General features: G+C 40.5%; 1 protein-coding gene across 2 annotated transcripts in view; it reads left to right on the forward strand.

The window, feature by feature from the left end:
• Positions 1 to 13,833, forward strand: part of PCCA (propionyl-CoA carboxylase subunit alpha) — a 233,285-nt gene that overhangs the window by 95,236 nt on the left and 124,216 nt on the right. For both annotated transcript variants that reach the window (XM_035114548.2, XM_035114547.2), the window contains exons 15-16: positions 6,723 to 6,791; positions 8,411 to 8,486. In XM_035114548.2, the coding sequence (XP_034970439.2) occupies positions 6,723 to 6,791; positions 8,411 to 8,486 (145 nt within the window). The remainder of the gene's footprint in view (positions 1 to 6,722; positions 6,792 to 8,410; positions 8,487 to 13,833) is intronic.

Below are 13,833 nucleotides of genomic sequence, written 5' to 3' on the forward strand. Positions count from 1 at the left end.
GGTTGGGATTTGTGCTTAGGGGGAGAGGTGAATTGAAAATGAAGGGTGGGAGATGCCTGATAGATTCACGTGGCCCATCGTGGTACTGAGGGAAGAAATTTTAATTATCCTGGAAGCCTAAGAGTAATGGTTTTGAGGATCTCATACAGCGTGACTGGGCCTTTCCCTTTCTCTTTCTGTGTAGTGCCACCATTTTGTTGAAAACAGAGCAGCGATTCCCCTCCCCCCCCCGTTTGCAAACTGTTTGCTTGTCTTTTTTATGCTGAAAGAGAACTTTCGAAATGAGGACATTAATCCGACAACTGTGGGAAGCTATTTGATTCAGAAAGTTGAATTATATGGCAAAAGCCATAGCATTTTCTTTCTAATACACGAGATAATTCACTCTTATTTTTAATGTTTAGAAGTGTGGATCTTTATGTCACCAAGACGACACCATCCACACACAAGAGGAGGTGTCAGCTGGTCTGGGGGAACCGCAAGTGTTGCCGAATAATAATAATTTAAATGAAATAAAATACAAGCCCTGAGTTGTGGATAGAGTCCCCAAAACTTCCCAACTTGAACTGAGTATGTTCTACAGCGATGGAGTGCTGATTGTTTATTGTGGGCAGGGATGGCAAGGCTGGTGGAGGGAATAAGGAAGGAGTAGTGAGGAGGACTGAATGACTGGAACACTGAGCATGCACTTCATGTGGCAACATTTTATTGTAAGCCCAGATTCTCAGAGTAAGGTTTTGGGTGCATGTATTGTTCTGTGAGTTTACCTTTGGCACAGGAGCATTGAATATCTCGGACATGTTTGCTTATGTTTTAAATTGAAGGTGTAGGCCAGTGTTTCCCAAACTTGGGTCTCCAGCTGTTTTTGCTCTACAGCTCCCATCATCCCTAGCTAGCAGGACCAGTGGTCAGGGGTGATGGGAATTGTAGTCCGAAAACAGCTGGAGACCCAAGTTTGAGAAACACTGATGTAGACAGTGCACGATGAAAGGAAGGCATGGAATAAGATACTACAATATGCCTTAATGTTGAATTCCATTATTAGCCATTCCTATAAATGATAGCTGCCATACCTTGCGCTTCTAGATACTTTTACTTAAGGAGGGCCTAAAGTGGCTTGTTTACTGCTGGAGCTCAGCTCTGGCACACATGAAGTAATAAGAATGGGGAAGGTTAAAGGGGAAGCATGTACAAATTAGTTGAAATGAAATAAATAGTTTTGGCTCACAATTTGACTACCAGCGTTTCATTACTACACATCTGGCATGAAACAGAGAACTTGAGTCCTGGTGTGGTGTTGGTGCTTGTTTGTGCATGATGCAAAACTCATCTATCCATTTCTGTGGTGGTGTTATAACCATCTCCATTATGTATATTCCTACCTTGCCTCACACCTCATACTGTAGCTGTGGAGAGGCCAGCCCATCTGCTTTTATTTTAGCAGTAGTGTTGATCTTAATGCATTTGTGTTTTAAGTTCCTTGTCCCAAAGCATACAGAAACACACATTCCTTTTATAATTCCAACGGAAGAACCACATAGGCAGTGGCTGCTTTTAGAACTCAAAATAGCCAGATTTACAACTGCAACAAAAGAAGCCATTTTTGTGACTAGAGCATACTACAGTGAACATATTTGCTTGCAATTTGGACATAATTAATCACTTTTTGGTGGTGTGCTGATATAACTGTCACTTGCTCCATCATAAACATGCATTTGTTTCTCCAATATGATTTTAAGCAGAATGCTCTAGATTTCTATCATCCCAATTGTGGACAGTTCCTGTATTGAACCTAGGCATCCATATGGGACAGAATGAATTCAGTACAGTGGTACCTCGGTTTATGAACACAATTGGTTCCAGAAGTCTGTCCATAAACTGAAGCGTTCATAAACTGAAGCGAACTTTCCCATTGAAAGTAATGGAAAGTGAATTAATCCGTTCCAGATGGGTCTGCGGCGTTTGTAAACCGAAAATTTGTAAACCGAGGTGTTCATAAACCAAGGTTCCACTGTATTGGCTTCAGCAGCATAAGAGGAATATTCTACATTGAGAATTAGGTAACACAGTGAAACACTGTTGTCAGATTGTGCATGGAGGCTGTGCACAGTCGGATTGTTAACTGGCTTATTATTTCTTTTTAGTTATTGTCAGTTTTTACCCTCTCTAACCATTTATTTCCACATCTTGTTGTGGCTAAAAAAAGAAGAAGCCACTGCTATTGTGGGTCAGAAGAATTGAGAGGCTGGGGGGAGATGTCACCAGAAATTTCATCCTGTTCTCTGTATATAAAGAACAACTGAATGACTAAAAGTACGTTGTACTAGTTTGTAACTTGTGTTAGAATAGAACTGCATAGATAGCATGGGAACCTAAAAAGATTGTGAATGTACAAGCATGTTATGCCATATTTGGTGTTTCTGAAGAACTTAAGTGACAATCATGTTTATGAATAATGTATTCATGTTTATGAATAAGTTCTGATATGTTAGCCTGAACAATAATTTTGCATTTTTGGAGCCCCAAACTCATGTAGATACCGAACAGTGGCCACTATTTTGCTGCAAGACTTTTGAGTCTTAAATATAATGAGAAGTTAATTCTTTATTTCTTGTGGAATTATGCCTGCTTTTCTCTTCAGTTTCTTGACCTGTTTCTGATAATTCCTATTGTGGATATTTGGGGGAGAGAAGGTTAATGATTGCACACATTACATTGTTGGTGATGGAAGGCTGAACTTGTTCCAACCTTAGCTTGTTTTGGTTAGGTTTCTATTTAGGCGATCATTTTTTTAAAATTGACGATGATACAAAACATCTCACACAATCAGTTTCCTTCTCTACAACGGTGCTCATGACCTTTCAGTACTTCCTGTTTTTCTTTTCCTCCATGGCATGGGGATAGCTAAAACCATCATGCTGATTACTGAGTATCTTTGAGATATTTTGAGATTTTTCTGATGAAAGTGCTTGACAACTGCCATTACAGTTATGTGGCCTGCATTAATGAAGATGTACTCTTACTGTTTCTCTAAAGGCACTGTTTATCTTTTTTTTCCACCAGGAAAAAAATGTGATGCAGTTTTCATTGCAGAGAATAAAGCCTATTAGGACATGTCATTTGGATAATAAAGTCATCAGTGTGACCTCATGTGGATACTGTAGACAAGAGGTTCTACATCTGGCCCCTTGATAATTGCCTAAATTAAAATCTAAAAGCCTAACAGCCGTTGGGTTGACCTCTTTCTGCCTTGCTGCAGACAGATGAGCTGCTGTTTTATTACAAGGGTTTCTTCCCCCAGGTGAAGATTGAAGGGAGTTTCTAAGCCCCATTTCCCCCTCCCTGCCAAACCCAAGCAGAGTATTTCATATTAAACCTCTTCCACTCCAGCACGTCTCATTTGGTGTTTCTTTTTAAGATTACCAGAATGGTCTTGAATTACCCTGTTGGTGTTGTGAGTAGTGTGCTATCCAGATTTCAAAAGCAACAATCTTAACAAATATTTATTCAGGAATTAGTCATTTTGAAACTTTTATATGGATAACCTCAGTGCCACTCTTGCAGAAATCAAACCAAGAGAAGAAAACAAAGATCAACAGTTATACTGAGTTTTGTTGGCTGACTAACAGCTATCAGGTTCTTCAAAGACATATCTTGTCTCTCTGTGTGTGTTTTTTCCCTCCTCCCTCCACAAGAGTTGCAGAATCAGAACTTTAATTGCAGCTGTATCCTTATAAAGCAAAGCCATGGAAAAAGCTGTGTAAACATTAAATCCTCAGGGGAATGCTATCATCAGAAGAAAAATATGCTACAGATGAGAGTGAGGAAGAAAAAGAAAGTTTTGCAGACATGAAAGCTAGAGTATTGGTATTTCTATAGAGCTGATAAGCAGGACTTTAAAGTTTCTGCAGCAGCCCTTCTGGAGTGAGGCCCAGATGATACATTTACGTAAAGTTTTGATGCACTATATCAGTTACATGGGCATTTTGGTGGGGTGCTAGTTAAATCGGACAACGAAAATTCTAGATCTGAGAATTGCAAAACCCAGTCCTCTGTAAACGTCTTATTTTTAAAGTTGGACTTGGAAGAGAAAGAAGAGTGTCAGCATATAAATAATTCTAGGAAGGTTTGTAAACTGAAATAATGTTGACTAATGGACTGCTAACAAAGATAACCTGCCCATGACTGTGGGTTTTTGTAGACCTTCAGACACAAGTGCCCACATGCCCCCCTCTCTCACTTCTTCTTTACCTGTTGAATCTGCCTTATACAGCTCTCTCTCCCCATCTCTCCTTGACCCCCACACTCTTACATTCTATACTCTTCCTCCAATCAGTTTATTTATAAATACACACACTTATTACATCCACATTAAGTCTCCATTTTACCCACTCATTGGGAAGGACACTTAAAGGAGTTCACAGCAGAAACAGTTTCGTACTCCTTTTAGCCCTGTTGATGCTTAAAAGTCCACAGAATAGTTATGGAGTTGCTTTTTTCCAGAAGTTCCTCCCAGTAGAAATATGACCTTGCTGTCTCTCAGAGTTCTCTGAAACACACTTCACTTTCCTCTTGGAAGAGATATTTTGGGGCCATCATGATGTTTTGAGGCCAAACCCTCCCTTTGGCTTCTCGGAGCATGCAGGATTCTTCCAAATTAGGAGATGTAGGATTACATGGACCTCTGGGGGCAGTTATCCATTTCCCAGTTTAAGAGATACCAAGAAGGAGCTTTGCAGCAATTAACTTGTGTTCCAAGGAGTACATTGTTGTGCCCCTTTCTCCCAAGTCCCAGCAAGAAACGATGTTTGCCCTAGAGCAGGGGTGTCAAACTCAAATTCATCGGGGGCCGCATCAGCAGTTTGGTCACCCTCAAAGGGCCAGTTGTATCTGTAGGACTATGTGTCCACTCTTTATTATCATAAATTATTGTCACTGCATTCAATTATTACTGTTTTTGTAATAATGTAAGTAATAACTAGCTCTGAAAGCAGAAACGTAGTCAGAATAATGGCAAGTAGATATTCAAATGTACAATTATTGTACAATTTATTGAAAAATGATTTTTGGTAACTGCACTGGGTGGTGGAGGCTCGCTAGGGTTTCATGCAGGAGCTTTGCAGAGCTACTGGTACCTGGAGATGCTGGGGTCCTTCTGCATGCAGGACAGATGTTCTGCCAGTGAGCCAGCACCCTTCACCAAAGGGACTGGCTGAGGTTGACTCACTGGAGCTGCTCTCCTGGTTCCAGGGTTTAAGGGCCAGAAGTATAAAGCAGCATCCTATGTTTCTGAGGAGAGGGAGAGGGAGGGGAGGGGAGGGAGGGAGAGAGGGAGGAAGAAAAGAGGGAGTGGGAGGGAGAGAGGAAGGAAGGAAAGAGGGGAGAGAAAGAAGAGTAGGAAATAAGGAAGGGAATAAAGAAGGAAAGAAAAAGAAAGAGGGAGAGAAGACGGAAAGGGAGAAAGAAGGAAGGAAGTAGAGAGAGAAAGAAAGAATAAGAATGAGGAAGAGGAAGAAAGATGGGAAGGACGGAAGGAAGAAAGGAAGGAAGGAAGGAAGAAAAGAGGGAGCAGGAGAGAGAGAGGAAGGAAAGAGGGGAGAGAAAGAAGAGTAGGGAAGAAAGAAGGGAATAAAGAAGGAAAGAAAAAGAAAGACGGAGAGAAGACAGAGATAAAGAAGGAAGGAAGGAGAGGGAAAGAAAGAATAAGAACGAGAGAGAGGAAGAAAGAAAGAAAGGGAAGGGGGGGGTCGCCGCCTTGATTCAGCGCCAGAAAAGAGTGCGAAGGGACCCAGGGGCAAAAAGCATTTCCCGTGCAGCGTGAGGCAGCGGGTGTCCGTTTTAGGAGATGTGCGTAAAGCCTCAGGGTTGCACGTTCATGAGGCTGAGCCGCTGCTGAGCTCACGTTCATGAGGCTGAGCCGCGGCAGGAGGAGGAGGAGCTGAGGCAAGAGGAGGAGGAGGCGGCTTGCCGGGTCGGTGCCCGGCAGCGCCGTACGGAGAGTGCCGAGCCTCTGGGACGCAGCAGTGCTCTGTAGCACTTTGAATCCTCCTCCTCCTCCACGCGGGGCTGCTGGGTGCTTTGTCTGTGCTTCAGCAGCAGCAGCAGCCATTTCCAGGCGCCGAGCCGTGGCAGGAGGAGGAGGATTCAAAGTGCTACAGAGCACTGCTGCGTCCCAGAGGCTCGGCACTCTCCGTGCGGCGCTGCTGGGAGCTGACCCGGCAAGCTGCCTCCTCCTTCTCCTGCTGTGGCTTGGGGCGCTCCACGCAGCGCCTTTCTAACCCCCCCCCCCAGGCCCCAGCTGTTTGTCGGCGCTTTGTCGGCGTGGCGCTTCAGCAGCAAGGTCCCGCTGCTGGGTCCCGCTGGCTAGGGCGCTCGGCGGGCCACATGACGAGGTCTGGCGGGCCGGATTTGGCCCCCGGGCCTTGTGTTTGACACCCATGCCCTAGAGGCTCAGCAATTGTCACAGGGGCTTTTGAGGCAATCTCTCATATCTTAGTGGGAGTGTGCTTAGAGGAGGCAGCGGAGTGTGAATTTGTGTGCACACTTCTTGCTGCAAGTGGACACCTCTCCCATTGTGAAACGGGAAACTGGACCATCGTCTGAAGTCAGCAGCGGGCCCTCTGCCAATCTGTGGGCCCTGAGCTGTTGCCGTACTATGCTGACTCTTGACACTGGCTCTTCTTTTGCCTGTGGTAATATTCTTTTATCTCACTCTTTTGTAGGTACGTGTTGATAGTGGCATACAGCAAGGAAGTGAAATCAGCATTTATTATGATCCTATGATTTCCAAAGTGAGTTAACTACTTTTCCCTAGTTAAAAAAGAAATTATAGCTCCTCAAAAAAATGAAGGGGACAGTATTACAGAGTAGACTGGTTTCATAGTAAAGGTAAACAGGATGATTCTTCAATGCAGTCATATGGCTGTTGACATGGGAGTAATGCTCAGTGGGTTTTTCTCTTCTTTTGGTTTGTTTGGTGACATTATACTGTTTCAGGCAAAAATATGTGACAGGTGTTTGGGTTAAAATAGCTTCAGGGATTTCAGTAGTAAAAGTGGTTTTAATAACAAAAAAAATCATTTTTCTAATCAAGGTAAACATTCAAAAATGAAAGTGTATTTACCCCCTTAAACAGTTAAAAGATGGAAATTCTTAAATTCTTTGTCATATTGTGAAATCCAGGGAAAACACTGGCTGTGCCCAGGGGATCATTTCTCAGTTTAATAAGGCAAGATATAAACAAAACTTTCGCCAGTGCATTCAGTCCCATTGCTTTGAACCACAATTAAACCAGAAACAAATTAACCATAGGTTCCTGATCCCCATGCTTCCTGGTTTTTGTAGTGTAGCAGGAGAGCTGAATAAAATTTCACATCTGACAAACAATTCACCCCTTGGTTTCACATGGGTGGATGAGTAAAAAAGCCCGGGACACAAATTTGCATAGCCCTCTAGCAGCTATGGTGGCTCATTTACCAGAAGTAATGTATTTAGTGTTAACTCTGGAAGTGTATACTCAATCTGACCAAACTAAGCCTATTTGAGCACAATATACAACCAGGAGGCTTAGTTTGGGCAGGGGTTAAGAATACTGGTGGCAGGCTGAAACCCTTAAAGCCCATATCCATAGGCCACCAGCTGAAACCAATTGCAGGAACTAAGAGTAGAAGAGGAACTGTACCAATATTAGCTTCAAGGTTTGAACCATTAATAATTACTTGGGTTCTAATATCCAAGGGTTGTAGGGTCTTGCTGAAATCTTGTTACCACCTAGAAGGGCTTTGCTGGACAGCTTTTTTTATTATGCTGGAGGATGATTTTACTGCCATCACACTAATGGGTTCCTACTTTTGTTTTGTTGTATACACTTCACCACCTGTGTTCAAGTCAACTCCAAACTGGTTTCATTGTCTGGACTCCCTGATAAACCAAGGAGTCCCAACTGAGGTTTGCTGTGCAGGAGAAACACTGGAGTTTGTAGACCACCACTGACAGTCTCATTTTTTCACCAAGAAACGACCTCATTGTAGCTCACATCAAAAGTGTGAAATACACATAACTCAAAGGCATGTGCCATAGTGGCCATTTGGCATGAAGGTAACTAAACACATGGTGGACTTGGTGATTTTGTGGAATCTTGCTTACCTTTAAATAAAGCATTAGGTAGTCTCAAAATATTTATTTGCTAAATTTATATCTTGGCCTTCCTCCCACAGGTGCCTAGGATGGCCAGTGAGATAAAACAATAAAAATGTTAAAAGCATTTTAAAATTGCATTAAGAACTGAAAATTATAAACATCAAATTGAGACCTAAAAACCTCCACCACCAAATAATATTTTGATGGTCCTAAATTTTTATATATTTTTATATATCATTTTTATATATCATTTTGTGTATGTGTGCTTTAGCTGATCACCTATGGATCCAACAGAGCTGAAGCTTTGCGAAGAATGGAAGAGGCCTTGGATAGTTACGTTATTAGAGGTAAATTCAGTAATATGGGATTCTAATGCAATTGTCCATGAAAAAGCTTTTGAAATGTTAGTTTGACAAATTCAAGGAAACTTATGTTAAATTAAAAAATATATATTTGGTTTGTTTGTTTTGCAGCACATCAGGCTGGTTTAATTTATGCATTTTACTATTTTGCATTCTTAAAATTTTAATACTACACAAAGTGACAGTTTTTTTACCAGATAAATAACTGTATGTATATGTAAAATAGCTACACTAGATTATAGCAGTGCCAGAAAGTTGACTCTTTTCAATGCCTGCTCCAAACATTTTATCCAGGTAAGCTTATTCAGACATGTGGGTGTGGATGTGTTTGAATCTTTCTGCTGTCAATCTTACTTATTTTTTAAAGTTTTAAATAATTTAAATGTTTATGTTAAGCTGTATAGAGATTTTTGCACAATTAAATGATATATATGTTTTGCTAAATAAAAATAGAATTAATTAGACCTCCTATTTCCTTATATCTGGCAGTTCTGATTATTTGGCCCACAGTTTCGTAGCTCCCAGAGTTCTGTTCCTTCCTCATTCTGTCCTGTTTGAGCAGCTGCATGTAGCCTTTGCTGTATTGCAAGCAATATGAAAAGTTTTCCCTCACCTACTATTTTTTCGTGTGCATGCACACGAAAGCTCATACCAAAATAAAAACTTAGTTGGTCTTTAAGGTGCTACTGAAGGAATTTTTTTATTCTACTATTTTTTATTAGCTTGTCTTTTCCTTCAGCTTCAGTTTATTTTTGATGTTGATGCTATCAAACTGCCACTAGGAAACGGTCACATGTGGGGAGAGCTATTGCTTCAAAGTTGGCATTGTAGCAGTAACCTGTAAGTTTGGAAGGTGTACTTTCTGATAAAAAAATGTTTATGGAATGCAGGCCAGGGTATAACATGACATTTGCAGTCACATGCAAATAATGTACTGTATATTCCTTCCTTCTCCCAATTCTTTTTATGTGTATTTATTAGAGTTTGCCTACCAGTCGGTAAAGACGGTGATGTGATAATATTTAGAAACAGGATTTCAGTGGAGTAGTGTCGTTTTCCTCATCTCTCAAAGCAAGTTGTCTCCTTCTGAGGTTTACTTTTCTCCATTAGAGATAACCGTGTAAATCCAACACTGCAGGATTTCCAGTTGCTTGATGTCTTTCCACATAACCCCCATTGCTAAACTCCAATAAATCAGTGCATTAAAAGAAAGAAATATAGAAAGCTCGCTCCCCTTCCCCACTTCTCCACTGCTTATGTGACCTTTTCACAGAAAGAAGAGACCAGTAACATGAGAGCTTCAACAAGTCTCTTTCTGTCTTTAATGAAATCCATCCAACTGCTGAAAAATCCTGGCGAAATTGTACTTCTTACCTTTTATTGTTTTTCTAACGTGGTTTTTACTTAGGTGTACAGCGTATTTTTTTGGGTCTGCTGTAAAAATGCAGCTCAATTGGGCAGTTGTCATCTGAATCCCAAAGATTCTCAGTTCCATACACAATCAGAATGCAGCATTTGGCCAAAGGCGCAAGAACAGCCAAAATAATATCTGTCTTTATTTTTAGTGCTAATACAAAACATACTTGCCCTGACCCTCGTGCACATGGGAGCTAAGGTTTTTTGGCACATGTTGAGTTCCTAAATCACTACAATGTTGGTGTCAACTGCAGGTTGGTGTCTGATGTTGGAGTGAAAGGGAAGCCCATTATTGCTTGGAACTCAGTGCACATATCAGAGCACATTTGGAGCCTGGAATCAAGCTTATGTTCCCAAACGTGCCTTGAGGATTTTCCTAATTGAAGAATATTCCATTAGGAGTATAAACTCTAAAATAGGATTGCATGTTTATATTGTGTGAAAATTTAAAAAGAGTGATTTGTTCGTTTTAAACAAAACTGAACCAAAGTAAAGTTACATGTTCTGTTGACTGTTCCAATTTGCAAAACATGATATTGCCATTTTTCTAACTCTGATTGGCCTGATTGGCATTGGTTTGAATCCTGAATTCTGCAACAGTCCAAAGGCTCTGTTAAAGATGACTAAATTTTTAAAATGCCGATATATTTGTGTTACAGACACAGCATACTGTGCCAGTGATATTATTTTAAATATAAGAGGTTAATGGCTATAATGTTGGATGAAGGCGAGAATGCTGTACATTGTAGTTTGCTAAATTTAACTAGAAAAGAAGCAAATTGCCTAGAGTAAAAAGTAAAGCAAAAATATTCAGGACAAGAATAGGATCTGCTTTTTTCAAATTATTTTTTACTATGCGTAGTATCCAACTGTCACATTCACAACAGATCAATTGGGTTTTATTCAGCTAAGTCGCATTCAGAGTAGACCCATTAAAGTTAATGAATCTCTAAGTTATGTCCAGTAACTTCAGTGGCTCTGCTCTGAGTTGGACTAATGTTGAATGCCATTCATTGAAATAAATGGTGTTTGGCATGACTAGCCTGCCCATTTATTTCAGTGGGCCTACTTTGCACATGACTTAGATGCAATACCTGTGATTTTTATTTTTAAACTAAAAAGTAAATATCTTTGAATTTGATGATATTTTATAGCACATGTCCATTCTGGATCAAATAACCAAAATGTTTTAATAGTCAAGGAGAACCAAGTGCATGGGGGAAAGGGTTTGCATTCTTGAATCAAAATAGCCTGTAGCCTGTGTGGTAGGAATGCATCATGAATTAACATGAAAAGAGCCTGTTGGATCAGGCCAGTGGCCCATCTAGTACAGCATTCTGTTCTCACAGTGGCCACCCAGATGCCTGTGGGGAAACCAGCAAGTTGGATTCGTGGACAGGAGCACTCTCCCTGCCTGTGACTTCCAGCAACTGGTATTCAGAGGCATTATTGCCTTCAAATTCAGAGGACAAGTTTATTTTACATTGCCTGTGTTTTATTCAGGGTAATTAAAAATCTTGAAAGTGTTCAAGCCTATGTAGTTATTTTAATTGGCAACAGAAACACATACCCTTTACTGAAGATAAGTTATTCAGATGAGCAAAATAGCACAATTGTGCTTAGTCAGCATGAATGTTACCATTTTCCATGCTTTATTCTGAACTTGACACTTTACTGAATTTGTAGATTTCACACACAGCGACAGGAGTGATGAGTAGGGCTTAATGTGTCCTATAATCTTTACTTCATCCATAAATGAGTTGTGAATTTTTTCTTTAAAATCCTCACGGATATGAGACATAATAGATTTTGTTCTTGTGCAGGAAAAAATGTGGATGGAGCTAACATACAGTCTGAGATCATTGTATCATTATGCATCGAACACAGAATTTCCACCCTTCCTTTTTTTGGTGTATAACATAGAAGTGTCAGATGTTGAAAACCAAAAATAACATAGATGTGTCAAATGTTGAAAACCAAAAATGCTCCTGTGGAAAATTCTGGATTTCTGGGCAAGAAATTCTGGGAGATGTGCCAACCAGAGTCAGGTTTTCCTTAGCTAATCCCTTGGCTAGTGACACACTAGAACCCTGTTAATATGGTGATAATTTTGCAACCAGTGTCTGGCCTAGGTTTTGTGCTGCTGGGGGACTTGTGTTTGCTGCTGTTACTATAAAGACTCAAAAGTCCATAGTAGCTCAGACCTGCTCTCGATTAATGACATTAGTGTAATGAAATCCTCCCAAATATATTCATAGCCCTTGTAGAGAAGATCACTGATCTCCTGCCCCCCCTCCCATTATGGCTGAGTATCGAGTCATGTTTTTCCTGCCAGTTTTCAAATTCCCCAGGATACAGTTTAGAATGTCTGACAGGAACATGGAGGGAAACCAGGCTTAATGTAGTGTAATTTAACTTGTATTTAATTTATATTGTAATTTTAAGTTGTGAACCGCCCTGAGATCTGCGGATGCAGGGCAGTATACAAATGTAATAAATAATAATTATTATAATTTGCCCCCAAAATGGCCCATCTCGGCTTTATCCAAGGCTGGTTTAATTTCATAACAAATGCCAATATTCCAGAAAATGAAGATCATTTTATATTGTTTCATTGGTAACATAAGAGGAAAAAATATATTATTATTTGTACTTAATCTATGACAGAATACAAGTCTAGCTTTTAAGATTTTCATAAGATGGCTAATTTTGCCATCTTCATGTTTGGTTTCTAAAGTGTATAGCTTTCTCTTAAACTTTCAAAAGCAAGTACGGTAGCTGTTTTATGTACACTTGTTAGAGATCTGGATAGCCAGTTGACTTGGATCTAATTGATGTCTGCATTGCAGTTAAGACTTTTCATGTATGGGACTCTTTGACGGATAAGTTACGGTAAGTATCCATTATTCAGGATTTTCTAGAATGTATCCATACATCAAGTCAGATCTTCAAAAAGCTATTTGGATGAAATCGCCATAGCTCCTTAGTGGAACACCTTTGCAGAATTAAGATTCAATGTAATGCCCTCTGGCCTTAATAAAACAATAGCCTTGGAACAATATTACCCCACTTACTCATCCAGTACAACAGGACTAGAGAGTGCTCTGGACACCCCTTGAGATTCACCTGCTATAATGGCAGAATCAAGATCCCAGTGGATGCAAGTGATTTTGTCCTCAAAATGATTTACAACCAAGCCACAGCAAGATACATTACTTCAGCATTCCTGCTCTAGAAAGCCCCTGATTCTATATCTGAGGGACACCCCTAGAATATAGTGTTAGAGGAAAAGAAAAACCTCTCTCCATAGATCGGAGATAAATATACAACAAGACAAATTGTTTTTTGTTTGATCAGCCATAGAAAGGATGGACTGCATTACGCTTTGTACCCTTACTTTTTCTTTGTTTTTATGCAAAATTTTGAGATATCTTAAGAACAAATGTGCATTTTTGATAAAGGCCAGATGTAGGGAACCATTTCCCTGCTCTGTTGGGAGCTGCAAACTAATGCTGGGCAGAGTTGCAGCCGGTGGAGAATGGGGCTGGACCTAAGGCAGGCAGGGCCACCATGATTGTTTACTTCTCCCATCCTCCTTCCTCTTCTTCCACCTTCTGCAGCCTACTGGAGAAGGGATAGATTGCTCTAGCTGGAGATATTGCCTGTTCAAAGGGCTCCACCCCTTTCTCCAAGCTTCGCTCCCCTGCATAGAATTAGGCCAAGGGTTGAGGACCATTGTGCAAGTTAATCTATTAATTTCAAATAAAAAAAAAAAATGAGTGGAAGCTATATCAAGAACTCAGACCCTGGCGGTAGTTCTTGTTCAATGCTCCACACACCTCTCCTTTCAGCAACCTCCCATCAAATATACTGTGGCACACATGCACATAGTTACTGTGGCACATAGGTACATTTA

Source organism: Zootoca vivipara, chromosome 4, assembly GCF_963506605.1.
Source record: "Zootoca vivipara chromosome 4, rZooViv1.1, whole genome shotgun sequence".
NCBI classification, from domain to species: domain Eukaryota; kingdom Metazoa; phylum Chordata; class Lepidosauria; order Squamata; family Lacertidae; genus Zootoca; species Zootoca vivipara.